Raw genomic sequence first — 13114 nt, 5'->3', positions numbered from 1 at the left:
ACACATATATGTACACTAACACACATGTATCATATGAGTGAGCGAATGAGTGTACAGTCTGTATTATATATACATTATATATATATTGAGTGTACAGTCTGTATTATATATACATTATATATATATTATTATTATATATATTTTCAACCATGAATTTCTCCAGCTGCATTCTCGACCCCATACCATCCTCTCTTCATAAAACCTGTATTCCCACTCATTCCTCTTATCATTAACATCATAAACACCTCTCTCACCACTGGCTCAGTCCCCTCCCCACTCAAACTCGCCACCATCACACCCCTCCTGAAAAAACCTGGCCTTAACCCCGACAACCTGGACAATTTCAGACCCATTTCCAATCTCCCACTTCTCTCAAAAATTTTGGAACGATCCGTCATAACCCAACTTCAGCATCATCTCCACTCCTCCCATATGTTTGAAACATTTCAATCTGGATTCCGCGCACACCACAGTACTGAAACAGCTCTCATCAAAGTAACCAATGATCTTCTCCTTGCCGCTGACTGGTTCCATCTCCATCCTCCTCCTCCTTGACCTTTCTGCTGCATTTGACACCATTGACCACAACATCCTCCTCCACCGTCTTCTGTCAATAGGGATATCTGGCACTGCACTCCTCTGGTTCACCTCCTATCTCTCCGATCGTCACCACTTCGTCTCCATCAATAACCATAAATCCCACACCTCTCCAGTCACCCATGGTGACATGGTGGCCCCAAGGTTCGGTCCTCGGCCCCCTCCTCTTCATAATCTATATGCTTCCCCTCGGTCAAATCATTCGCCACCATGGACTCAATTTCCACTGCTATGCAGATGACACTCAACTTTACATTTCATCTAAATCCATCACCCCTGCCATTCTCTCTCACATCTCAAACTGCCTGTCTGACATAAAAACCTGGATGGACAATAACTTTCTCAAACTCAACAGTAACAAAACAGAACTTCTCATCACCGGACCCAAAGCTCTCCTCCCCTCTGTACAGAACCTCACTCTCCTCATTGATGGTCACCTTGTCACCCCCTCCACCTCCGTACGCAATCTTGGCATCATAATAGACTCAACACTGTCATACCAATCACACATCAGCCACCTCACTAAAATCTCCTTCTTTCATCTCCGCAACATCGCCCGCATCCGTCCCTCCCTCTCCCAAGCCACAGCTGAAATACTCATTCACGCCTTCATCACATCCAGACTCGACTACTGCAATAGCCTCCTCTATGGTCTTCCATCTTCTCATCTCCAAAAGCTGCAATACGTCCAGAACTCTGCCGCCCGCCTCCTCACCCACACCCGCTCCAGAGAGCACATCACCCCCATCCTCCAACAGCTTCACTGGCTTCCAATCTCATACCGGATTCAGTACAAACTCCTCCTCACCTACAAGTCCCTCCATAACCTGGCCCCTTCCTACCTCACTGACCTCCTACAACAGCACTGTCCCTCCCGCCGCCTACGTTCTGCCGACTCTAATCTCCTCACACCCATCACTCGCACTAAGCTCCGAACCTTGGGGGACCGAGCCTTCGCCGCTGCTGCTCCCTCACTCTGGAACTCACTCCCAAAACCCATCAGGAACTCGGACTCATTACAAAACTTCAAATCACTCCTAAAAACCCACCTGTTCAAACTAGCTTTTCCCACCTCTTAATTCTTTATTTTGTCTTTGTGTTATGTTATGTAAAGCGTCTTTGAGTGTCCAAAAAAGCGCTATATAAGTTTGAGGTATTATTATTATTATTATTTTATGTATCTTATTTAATATTTTATATACATGTTTTGAACTATTCTTTAACGTTTCAATGATAACATGCATTTATAGGATTTTATATAAACTTATTGATATTATACATAAAAAATGTATCTTAAAAATGGGGCGGGTGAAACTACATTGCAGTTTTTCCATTTTATTCACTCTATTCTGGTCCCCATTAACAGCGATAAGTGAGGGATCACTGTAGGGCTGCAGCTGTCGATTATTTTAGTAGTCGATTAATCGATGAACTAGTTAGTTCGAATAATCGAGTAATCAGATAAGGAACATGAAAAATTAAAATACCTGAGCTGAGCCTCAAACGGTATGAAAGATAAATAGATAAGGATCTATGTACAACAACAAAACAATTGGCTAACTTACATAGCAAAAGTCAGCTAGCTTAAATGCTTTAAAACGCTAACGTTTTTTTTTTTCACAATGCTCTTAACAAATGGCTCAGACACATATTCCCACAAAATGGCTATACCTATAAACTTAAATTACGAATGCAATAAAAAACATTACCTCAAACAAAAACTTATGTTAGTCTTAACATGGAGCAGCTGTATTTAGCCATGTGAAATGAGGTAGACTAGAGGTATCCACCCAAATCAGTAAAACTAAATGCAAACACTTTCAAAATAAACCATACTTTAATTAATTTAATTAAACGAATACTCGGAAGCAGCAAAATTGAATTCAAATCTTTTTTTCTAATCAAATACTTTGAAAATACAGTATAAAAAGTTAGCAGTCTATCCGCACCTCGATTCCTTAGATGGAAAAACACGGTTTAATAAGGGTGGGAAAATAAGAAATCCCACACTATTCACCTTAGTTTGGGGAGCATTGTATGCAAATAGGAAAAATTTAGTATTAGCGTTCAACATTAGCACCCTGATTCCCTAGATGGAAATGGGACAACAAGGGTGGATAAGGGGAAAAAACAACACAGTGTGAAATTAGGGGGGGGGGGAATTTAGCTTTATCCAGTTAAGGCGATTAAAATGCTAAATTGTCAGACCGTAGTTTTAAAAAGGGTATCTTTCAATTCTGAAAATGTGCTTATACCAGGTCCCGGTATCGCCATCAACAGCCTCAGCGTGTGCTCAACCTTCTGTGCCACGGGCTCTGAAGACGGCTTCCTACGGCTGTGGCCTCTGGATTTTTCCGGCGTCTTCTTGGAAGCTGGTAATTAGCCAAATACCCGTACCGCGCATCATAATGCCATTTTTAATGCCTAAATGCTCAGATGAGACAAGCACGACTCACAGCCTGACACAACCAATGAGGCGGAAGTACACCTAGATGGCATTTTTAGCACATGAACGAATTCAGCACATCTGTTGCATTTGTACTCTATAGTTTTATCTATCCTCACTTGTATTTTCTCAATTGCCTTTTTCAAGTAATAAAATTCTATGCACTTATTTTCTAGAACACGAGGGTCCCGTGAGCCTGGTATCTGTGTCATCTGACAGCATGCAGGTCCTATCTGCCACCTCTACCGGTAATCTGGGTTTCCTTGATGTGAGCAGCCGGGGTTACAACACGCTAATGAGGTCGCACACCAGCAATGTGCTGGGCTTCAGCGTGGATGGAATTCGAAGGCACCTCACCACAGCTTCTTCTGACGGCTCTATTCGCATTTGGTCGATGGACTCCTTACATCAGGTTCATTTTTGACTTTTCAAATTAATGCATTTTTAACCAAGAGAGACATTTTTCAATTACTGATATTAGCCATTAGGTTTGTGACAATATATCGAAATGGTGATACATCGCGATACTTTGTAGCCCAATAAGTTATTGATGTTTCCACCAAGAATCGAAATCATGTTTTAAAGAAGTGTCCCTGTTTGAGGAAAAATAAAATATAGATATAGCAAAAATAACACACTTTGATGCTTTTTTACCCCCTCATTTTATTCTTCTTTCCGCCACCCTAATGCAAAACAACCAACAAGTCACTGGTGGGCAGCTATGCAGTCCACCAATCGGAGCGTCGCGCTGGTGCAACAATAGGAGCCCCGCGTTGACACATAAATTACCGTGCCGATGACAGCCCTGGTGATGCTGCAATATAAAAACGTTTTTAAAAAATGTCCAGCCGTGCCAATCTTTTTTTATGTTTTACAAGTTAGACCCGTTGAGAAACTAATTGCTGACTGTAAGTCCCACCTGTGGTTATGTGGACAATTGCCCATGCTGTGCAGAGTATAGCCTAAATCAGGGGTCATGAATTAAAAATCCTCTGGGACCGAAATTAAAAAATTACAACAATCTCGGGTCCGGAAATATTTTTAATGCTTTTTTTTTCTCGAAAAATACAAACGTATTTTTACGTGGCAATGCTGATAATTACAACATTCAAAAATGTAAATAAAATATAAAAGGTGCATAAAACTAAAAAAGTACTTTAATTGAATCATTAAATAGCAACATAAGAGCATGTTCAAGACTTTTTTTTTTATTGTGGATGCTGACAGGGGGATTTGCTTTATTTTTTGACAGGCGTCTTCTTTTTGCTTTCAATCAACAAAGTTTCAGCAACTACACTCATACAATCTTTGACAATCGGTGCGTCACTGAAAGACTTTTTGTATTGACCCAATATCCACGCTATTCTGAGGGAGAATTCATTTGCACGTTGCTGTGCAGTGAATAAATGAACCATGAGCCTTGAGGTGCGATCATATTGAGCCCTTAATTCCACTATTTTTTTGAGAACGGAGGGCAGAGGTCATAGGGAAACTTGGAAAGAAAAAAAAAGCTGCGTGCTTCGTCTCATAGTGCCTTTTCAAATTGCTGCTTTTTACAAGCGCTACCGTCTCTGAGTCTCAGATGAGGCATAGCGGTATTGTGCTGCCGCCAGGTAAAATGAACAAAAATGTGTTGGTCCACTCCTCCTTAAACACTGTTTTCTTCATCAATCTTTCGTGGTTTTGAGCACGCCTTTTCGCCTCTTCCTCCAACTTCATTCGGCTCAGTTTTTGGCTGTCATTCCGCGGATTCTGGAAAGCGAGTGTGAGACATGCTGTTCTAAAAATAACTTTCAAATGCTTCACTCCCATTGGCTGGCTCACGCGCGTCACCGCTCAGGCTTTTGTTTGTTGCCCGCCTCCACTCTGCAAATCCGCAGAAAAAAAAGATTTTTGTTGTTGCAACGTGTATTAGTCCAGACAGCTTGAGATCCGGTCCAGACGGCTTGGGGGTCCGGAACCAGACCGAGGTCCGCGGTTCCGTGACCTCTGGCCTAAATAATTCTAAATTGTTGTCATAACATTCATATAATGGATATTATGCTTTTAATTTTTATATGATTATTTTGCTGGTACTATGATTCCATCTCTCTTGTGAAGCGCCTTTGTGTGGCTTGAAAAGCGCTCTAGAAATACAATGTATTATTATTATTATTATTATTATCTGAAATTGTTGCTTATAAGTCCCACAGCATGGCAAGTGGGCATTTGCGTGTTTTTTCAGCAGCATTTCTGCTTATATTCCGGGAACTGTGTCCGTCTCGTCATCACTGCGCTGTCATATGTACTTTGAATTCCAGCACCTTATGATTTACAAATTAAGGACTGGTCGCTACCAAAGGTTTCTATTAGAATATTGTCTACGTTAGCTCACTTGCCGCCAGTGACGCTATTTACAGCATTTACCAGTTACCTCATGTTGGTTTTAAGTCACTTCATGCTCATTTTGGGACATTCTTGAGTTAGGAAGTGACCTGTAAATGCCCCAAAATTAACAGGGAGTGACCGAAAAGCAACTGGAAATTACATGAAATGTTCCAAAATTATTGCCTCTCGGTGGACGGATAGACGTCCAATTTGTTTGAAGTGGGAGGGTTGGCAATGAATGACCGAATGTTCATTCGCTGCCACCCTCCCACTTCAAACGGAATTGAAGGTCTACTCAAGAAAAACTCATTCCAAATCACAGCCAAAGGATGAAAATCGCTTTTAGAATGATTTCCTGACGAATGTATCGATAATTGATGTATCAGCGTATCTTGAGATCATCGTTATCGTGAGCTTTGTATCGCATCGTGAGGTTCCCACCCCTATAATGGCAATGGAACACCAAAAGTTGAATCGTCTTTCTTTTTTTTTTTTTCTGTTCACAGTTATATGACTTTGTGTCAGAGGATAAACCGTGCTCGGTGGCCTTCCATCCCAGAGAACAGATCTTCTCTTGCGGCTTTAATTCGGGCATTGTCCGAGTCTTTGACATCTCCTGCGGAAAGCTCTTGGCAGAGCACAAGTAAGAGTGAAAGCAACGTGTAGACTCACCTGCGTGATAGAATGAGGGGGCTGATTTTTTGGATCAAACCTAAATGATTTAATTGAAATCGGAAGATAAAAGTTGATCAAAAGATAATTTTAAAAAAGAAATGACGATCTGCTTCATTTCTCGAAATACCAAACATGCTTGTTATTTTATAATTATTTTTTTAATCACTTATTTTCGGTAATTATTATTATTACTTTTTTTTAATTTTTTTTTTTAAACTCATCCATTTATAATGATAAATAGTATTACTCATTTATGCTGTTTTAAAACTATAACACCTTCATTAATTTAATAAAATTTTTGTTTTGTATTCATCTGTTTTAAATCATTTTATTATTACTCATTTGTTTCAATTTTCATAACTACAATTTCACACCAAACAAGCTTTTAAACAGTTTATCGCTTCACCAACTCAACAGAAATAGAAAACAGTTGTTTTAATCAGGCTGCAGCTATCGAATATTTTAGTAATCGAGCATTCTACTGAAAATTCCATCGATTAATCGGATTTAAAAAAAAAAAAAAATTGGTAAAGAGCAATTATAAACATACATGAAAAAATACAAAACATTTCACCTAATATTGAACCATTTTTAGAGAATCAATGTCTTTTTTTTTTAGATTTACATCGTTAGAAAACAGCCAACAATTGCATCTTAGATGTAACTAGAAAAAAACAAATTCACTTTCACTCAACAAAACTTATGGGGGGGGGGGGTAGTCTTTCCTAAAAATGTCATTACACTTTATAACACACATCACTTAAAAGTTATGTTTTTCCCCACGTGTTTCAATTGAATTTCCATTTGTGTCCAGCTAGTTTTAAGTTGTAGTTAAGTTTTAGGTTCATCTAAATTGTAAGTCCTTATAGGATTTTGAGTTTTTGCAGTGTTCAAAATAAATATATGATACCTGCTGTATTATAGCACATTAGACACAAGTGCTACTTGGTGTTTTATCCATCAATGACTACTGAGCTAAAATGGACAGTTCGCTTAATTATGTTTTTATTTTACACCCTCATCACTCTACAGCGCTCTGTTTTTACGGATTAAATAAAGCCTGTATGAAAGACACGTTAGCCAAGCATCGACAGTAGTCATAATTAATAATAACCTAGCCTTCCGCAGGGCTAACGTTACGTTGGCAAGGTACTGTAACGGTAATCTTATTTATTAGCACTATTAACCGGGGTGCACATAATTTTTTTGCCCAGGTTGTCAGAGGAGGACCTGGAGATGTGACTTGGTCCTCATTGAGCTTGAGAGCCGACCCGCCTGATGCGATAAAATTATGACAAGCTTTACTTAGAGCCAATTACCTTTAATTAATTATATTAACAATTAATGCTCGATTAACATCAACTGGCACAACAAAATTGACATTACTTCGAAGTCAAATGTAAAGAAATAAACATAAAAGCACCAATTCAAAATAAAGGGCATTATGCGGCTCCCACATTAACTCCAAGCCTTTGTAAAAGTGGGATGCCCTCCTCCTCATAAGAGCTCATTGAACGTACATGTTTAGCTTTGTGAAATGCGAGCAAAAACACGTTTGTCAGTGCATAGCGCTGTGCAGGGCGAGTGGGGTGCTGTCTGACATCGATAGTTTGCTTAAGTGCCACATGATCTGTTTTTTTCGTGCTTTTCAAAGTTTGGATGGCTGAAATTCTTTGACCCTACTACATAAAATGCGCTGCTTTTATTAGCGACATTGGAATTCTCACGGCAAATTTTGTACCACATTTCCGTGCAAGCATCATTTGCTTCTAGCCATGGTACCTACCTCCTGCAGCCACTTTTCAGCAAATGTCCTTTTTTTCGGTAGCTCCGGTGACGTCTCTCTCGTCTGTCTGTCTTTTGACGGGGGTGGGGGAACACGGAAATAATTACCGGTACTCAGTGGGGCCTGCCTCCTTTGACATTTTGAGAAGTGATTTTCTCGTGTCCGCCGCAAGTGGTCAGCCATCGGTACGCAAAAGCGTATGGAATCCGTTGAGTGCCCGCGCGTTTGTCTACGTCCAGTACGCATGCGTGCATGCGGACCACTTATGTGCACCCCTGACTATTAATTTAATTTTACCTTGTCCCGAGTATCGCTCCTCCACTCTCTGAGTAAACGGGGTGCCTTCGGTGGAGCTGCAGGCTGCATCATTGAAGACTGTAGTGTTACGCAAGCTCTGTCTTACAGTGAATACATGAAACAGTAAGGGTGTGCCATCTTAGGCACCGCACGATTCGATTCGATTACGATTCAGTGTGCCACGATTCGATTATTAAACGATGATCACGGTATTGACGATGATCGCGGTTATCACGAATTTCGCGATTATCGATGCATAGTACATTACTAGTTAATACAGTAGCCAAACAAATTTATGTCCATTATTTATTTAAAATATACTAATGATTCAACAGGAACGATGGAAACATGCCCGTACAAGAAAAAGTTGCCCAAAAGCTGCTTTTTAATTAATTTATTTTTTTACAAGAAAGTGCAAAAACATTAAGCACTTTAAAGGGAGTACTTATTTCTCTCAACAATACAATAAAATTTACACAGGTGGAATGAATTCCACATTTTCTGGAAACAAAGTGTCTTTAGAAAGACTTCTTTTAACCAATATACTTTGTTTTCACAGATTTCTGTACTATTTCGCATGTTTGTAGCGTTACGGCTGTACTTAATCATGGTTCACGTTCTGCATATGAAATACACATTAGCGAGTTAGCTAATTAGCTTAGTGCTCGGCGCTAACTATTATCATCTCAAAAACAACAACAATAAAGGCTAAACCGTACAAGAGGGTTCGTGTACTCACCTCTTATAGATGCACACGGGTCAGAGCAACACATTCAGGACATTTTTCAATTGAAATGCTTTAAAACTAAGGCTGGACATCTGAAAGACAAGGATCAACGAACAATCTCTCTTTTCCTCTTGCTCTAAAAAATAACTTGCCGGGTCGCGCTTTTGTCCTGACTGTCTCATACACAAATTTATTTTACAGTACTTTAAAAAGGAGTAAATCTCTCTCAGTAACCGGCAGCATCCATCATAACGTGCGTGTACCCGCTAACGGTGCCCGGGCGGCAGACGTGTCCTGAATTTCATTCTGCTATGAGCGGCTGCCATAAAGTTATGAGGGAAAATCACCATTTTTGAACCTTTATGAATCGTAATCGAATCGTCACGTGTCAAATCGCGATGCATGTCATAATCGATTTTTTGGAACTCCTCTATGAAACAGTGTTCGCCTTGGTGTTCAGCTTGAAAAGCGCCCACACTTCTCTGTGCCTTTGTCTTCGCTTTCGTCAGCTTCTTAGTCATTACCTCTATATTCATGGATGGTTGAAATCAAATATATCCGCCACCTCTGTCTTCTTCTTGTACGCACGTGACGTCAACGCGTTGTGCCACATTGAAAGTAGTCCCTGCAAAACGTCATGCGTAGAGCTGGCGACATTAAATGATTCCTCGAGGCAGAGAATATTCCTCGATCAATTTTTAAAATCGAGTTACTCAAATTATTCGAGTAATTGTTTCAGCTCTAATAATTTTATTATTACTCATTCATTTCAATTTTCATAAATATTATTTTCACACCAAACAAGCTTTTAAGCTTCTCCAACTCCAACAGAAATAGAAAACCTTTAATAGAAAACAATTGTTTTAAATATGTAAATCAATTAATATCTCTGCCCTTAATGTTTCTATTGATGTTTGGCCTTAGTGAACCTCAATTACAGTGCCAGTCCCACCAGGAAAAAAAAAAAAAAAAAGACAAATATCAACATTGATTATGTTCTTGTTTGTGTGTCTTCACCTACAAATTATAGCCATCACAAAGGTCTGGTGGTAGGTCTAGCCTTCTCCCCCGACGGAGAGTGCATGTACAGCGCTGCCTCCGAGGGTTCTCTGGCGCTTTACAACTCCTGCGACAATGACAGCCACGTGATAAGGGTCGTCTGTACGTATCCTCGTTCCCTTGCCAGTGTACCGTTCCATCAGCCGAAAGAAAATACAGCAACAGATTGACTGCTTGAATTTCTGATGGTTAGGTCGTGTGGTTGCCCGAGGAACAGGCCGTGCACCAGATGCTCTGACGGTGAGCAGCGACAGCCGCTGTCTGGCTTTTGTTGGCCCCACTGAATACGTCATTACCATCGCTGATGCGCTGTCGCTAGAAGAGGTATTATTTCAGTGTCATTAAAGTGTAATTTGATGTTTTCTCAGCAAAGTTTTCAGGAATCGCTGGATGAAAGGCACGTAAGCACACCCGACTACAAGCCAAAGTACCCACATTTTAAAGAAATGATTACACGCGTAAGCCGCACTTGACCTTGAATTCAGAAGGTATCTATCTACGGTTCAATACAAGGCGGAAAACACAGACCAGGCTGAAAAAGCAGTTTCTGCTCTTGCATCCCTCTTCAAAATAAACTGCTGTATTTTTAGCCAAAAGAACTGTTGTGTTTGATAGAACAATATGTCTATACGTTGCCATAGCAGATTCATGGCGCAATAAGTCCCCGAACTATTTTTGATTTGTCCATTTTACCCTGAAAACCCTCGTTTACAGATGTCGTACAACCGCTTTTGATTCAACCCAGCCATTAAACAAAGGAAATTATATTTATTATTCAAAATGTCTGTCATTTTTAGCTTAGAATCATTAATTGATGTCTCATATTTCGTTTAAAAAAAAAAAAAAGACTGTAAATTATTCACTCACATATTTTAAACTTTTAAACAAATTAGGTTACAATGAAAAAAATGGCGTCTGTAAAAAAAGTCACGGATATCTACCTCATAACTATCACATAATTGTATTTTTTTTGTTACTGTCGCATTTTCTCCGATATGTTAGATGATAAATAATCGCTCAAAACAAAACAAAAAAATTGAAAAAAAAAAACGTTTAAAAGGGTAAATATTAGGGCTGTCAAAATTATCGCGTTAACAGGCGGTAATTAATTTTTTAAATTACGTTAAAATATTTGACGCAATTAACACACATGCCCCGCTCAAACAGATTAAAATGACAGCACAGTGTCATGTGCACTTGTTACTTGTGTTTTTTGTCTCCCTCTGCTGGTGCTTTGGTGCGACTGAATTTATGGGTTTAAGCACAATGAGCAATTTGTAATTGTTGACATCAACAATGGCGAGCTACTACTTTATTTTTTGATTGAAAATTTTACAAATTTTATTAAAACGATAACATTAAGAGGGGTTTTAATATAAAATTTCTATAACTTGTACTAAAATTTATCTTTTAAGAACTACAAGTCTTTCTATCCATGGATCGCTTTAACAGAATGTTAATGTTAATGGCATCTTGTTGATTTATTGTTATAATAAACAAATACAGTACTTATGTACAGTATGTTGAATGTATATATCCTTCTTGTCTTATCTTTCCATTCCAACAATAATTTACAGAAAAATATGGCATATTTTATTGATGGTTTGAATTGCGATTAATTACGATTAATTAATTTTTAAGCTGTGATTAACTCGATTAAAAATTTTAATCGTTTGACAGCCCTAGTAAATATATGAAAAAGAAAATCTCGACCACTCCTTGATGTCTGCGATTTCTGCATCGCGACCTTTGTTATATTACCATGTTTCACCAGTAAAATCCCCCAAAATTCCAGCTGTGGCAATTCACAGCTGTGTCTTGACACATATCTGACAATTTTGAAAGTTTGCTAAATTGGGGGTCTTAGATCGGAACTTCAAGTCACCTGAGTGTTTTCCGCCACAAGCAAAGTTGCAAGTATGCTGTGTCCTTGACTCCTTGTCATTAAAATGATAGCCAAACAGTGTCACAAGTCCCACGAGTGGTTTCCTGTGAAACCACACACACACTTTAAGAAGCAGGTGCCTACAATTACGGGAAAAAATTCCAGTCCTCTTTTCCTTGACTTTTTGGTTTGCCGTGGACCGCGCACACACTCACAGCAAACTGGGTATGTTTTTTTTTTTTTTTTTTTTTTTTTTTTTTTTTTTTAATTCTGTCAAACCATGCATGATTAGCCTTGAATGTTTTATCTGTAGTGGCTCCGAGGTTGTTCTCTCCGCAAATAATTTACTTTTACCCCTGCAAATAAGGCGCCTTCTCAAAAATGTAGCAACAAAGCTAAAGTTCCACTGGACATTCCAGGCTGCTAATCAAAATCAATGAATGAAACATCAGCCTTTTGACATGACAACATGATGCTAAATATCCATAAATTAGCCACTCTGTTAATATAGTCTCAGGATTCAAAGGGATACAAAAAGTAGCAATTTATAGTCTAAAAAATGCGGTTACAATTGGTAACAAACATTTTTCTCCCAGGGCCGCTTTCAGAAAAATCAAAAGGATCCAAAGACCAATTTGAATTCCTTCCACTTTCATTTGTTAAACTCTTTGGCTGCCATTGGCCACTCCAACTTGACTCGAGGTCCAGTCAAAATTGATTGGACATCGATCACAGTCAATAGCAGTATAACAAGTCAAGACAATCACAACCAGAATTACTCAATTAATCTTATTTGATTATTTTTGACATAATTTTTTTCATGTGAAATACTGAAATTCTACACAATTCTCTACATTGATTTATGCATGTTGTTGGGTTAAATGCTTCATTGAGTGAGTCCACTTAAATTCACTGACGCTTTGACGCATTGGTGAAAGGCTGTACGAGCATTATACGAGCGTTATATTTACATTAAAAACCTGATCCTTTTCACTTGATTTCGATCCTCTAAAAAATGGCACGATCAGCCCAATTTCCGATCACTTGATTGGATCGGCACATCCCCAGTTTTGACTCCTGAGCTAATGAGGCACTGTTTACGAAATTCTATTACAGTACAGTGATCCCTTGCTACTTTGCGCCCTCAGTCCATTGCGTTTTTTTTTTTTTTAATTAAAAAATAAATATATAAATGCAGCATTTTGTAGAGCTGGCCCGCTCTCATGACGTGGTCTCTCACTCTCTCTCCTGCCGCTTTAATTTGTTCAGGAGTTG

At 39.1% G+C, this 13114-nt stretch overlaps 1 protein-coding gene across 5 annotated transcripts in view; it reads left to right on the top strand.

The window, feature by feature from the left end:
- The window catches only part of wdr90 (WD repeat domain 90), a 61983-nt gene that overhangs the window by 20775 nt on the left and 28094 nt on the right, over positions 1-13114 (top strand). For all 5 annotated transcript variants that reach the window (XM_057826918.1, XM_057826916.1, XM_057826915.1 and 2 more), the window contains 5 exons: positions 2856-2972; positions 3220-3455; positions 5917-6053; positions 9926-10056; positions 10148-10278. In XM_057826918.1, the coding sequence (XP_057682901.1) occupies positions 2856-2972; positions 3220-3455; positions 5917-6053; positions 9926-10056; positions 10148-10278 (752 nt within the window). The remainder of the gene's footprint in view (positions 1-2855; positions 2973-3219; positions 3456-5916; positions 6054-9925; positions 10057-10147; positions 10279-13114) is intronic.

The sequence above is a fragment of the Corythoichthys intestinalis genome, chromosome 21, assembly GCF_030265065.1.
Source record: "Corythoichthys intestinalis isolate RoL2023-P3 chromosome 21, ASM3026506v1, whole genome shotgun sequence".
NCBI classification, from domain to species: Eukaryota; Metazoa; Chordata; class Actinopteri; order Syngnathiformes; family Syngnathidae; genus Corythoichthys; species Corythoichthys intestinalis.
Note: the sequence above shows the minus strand (reverse complement) of the source record. Positions and strands in the feature narration are given on the sequence as shown.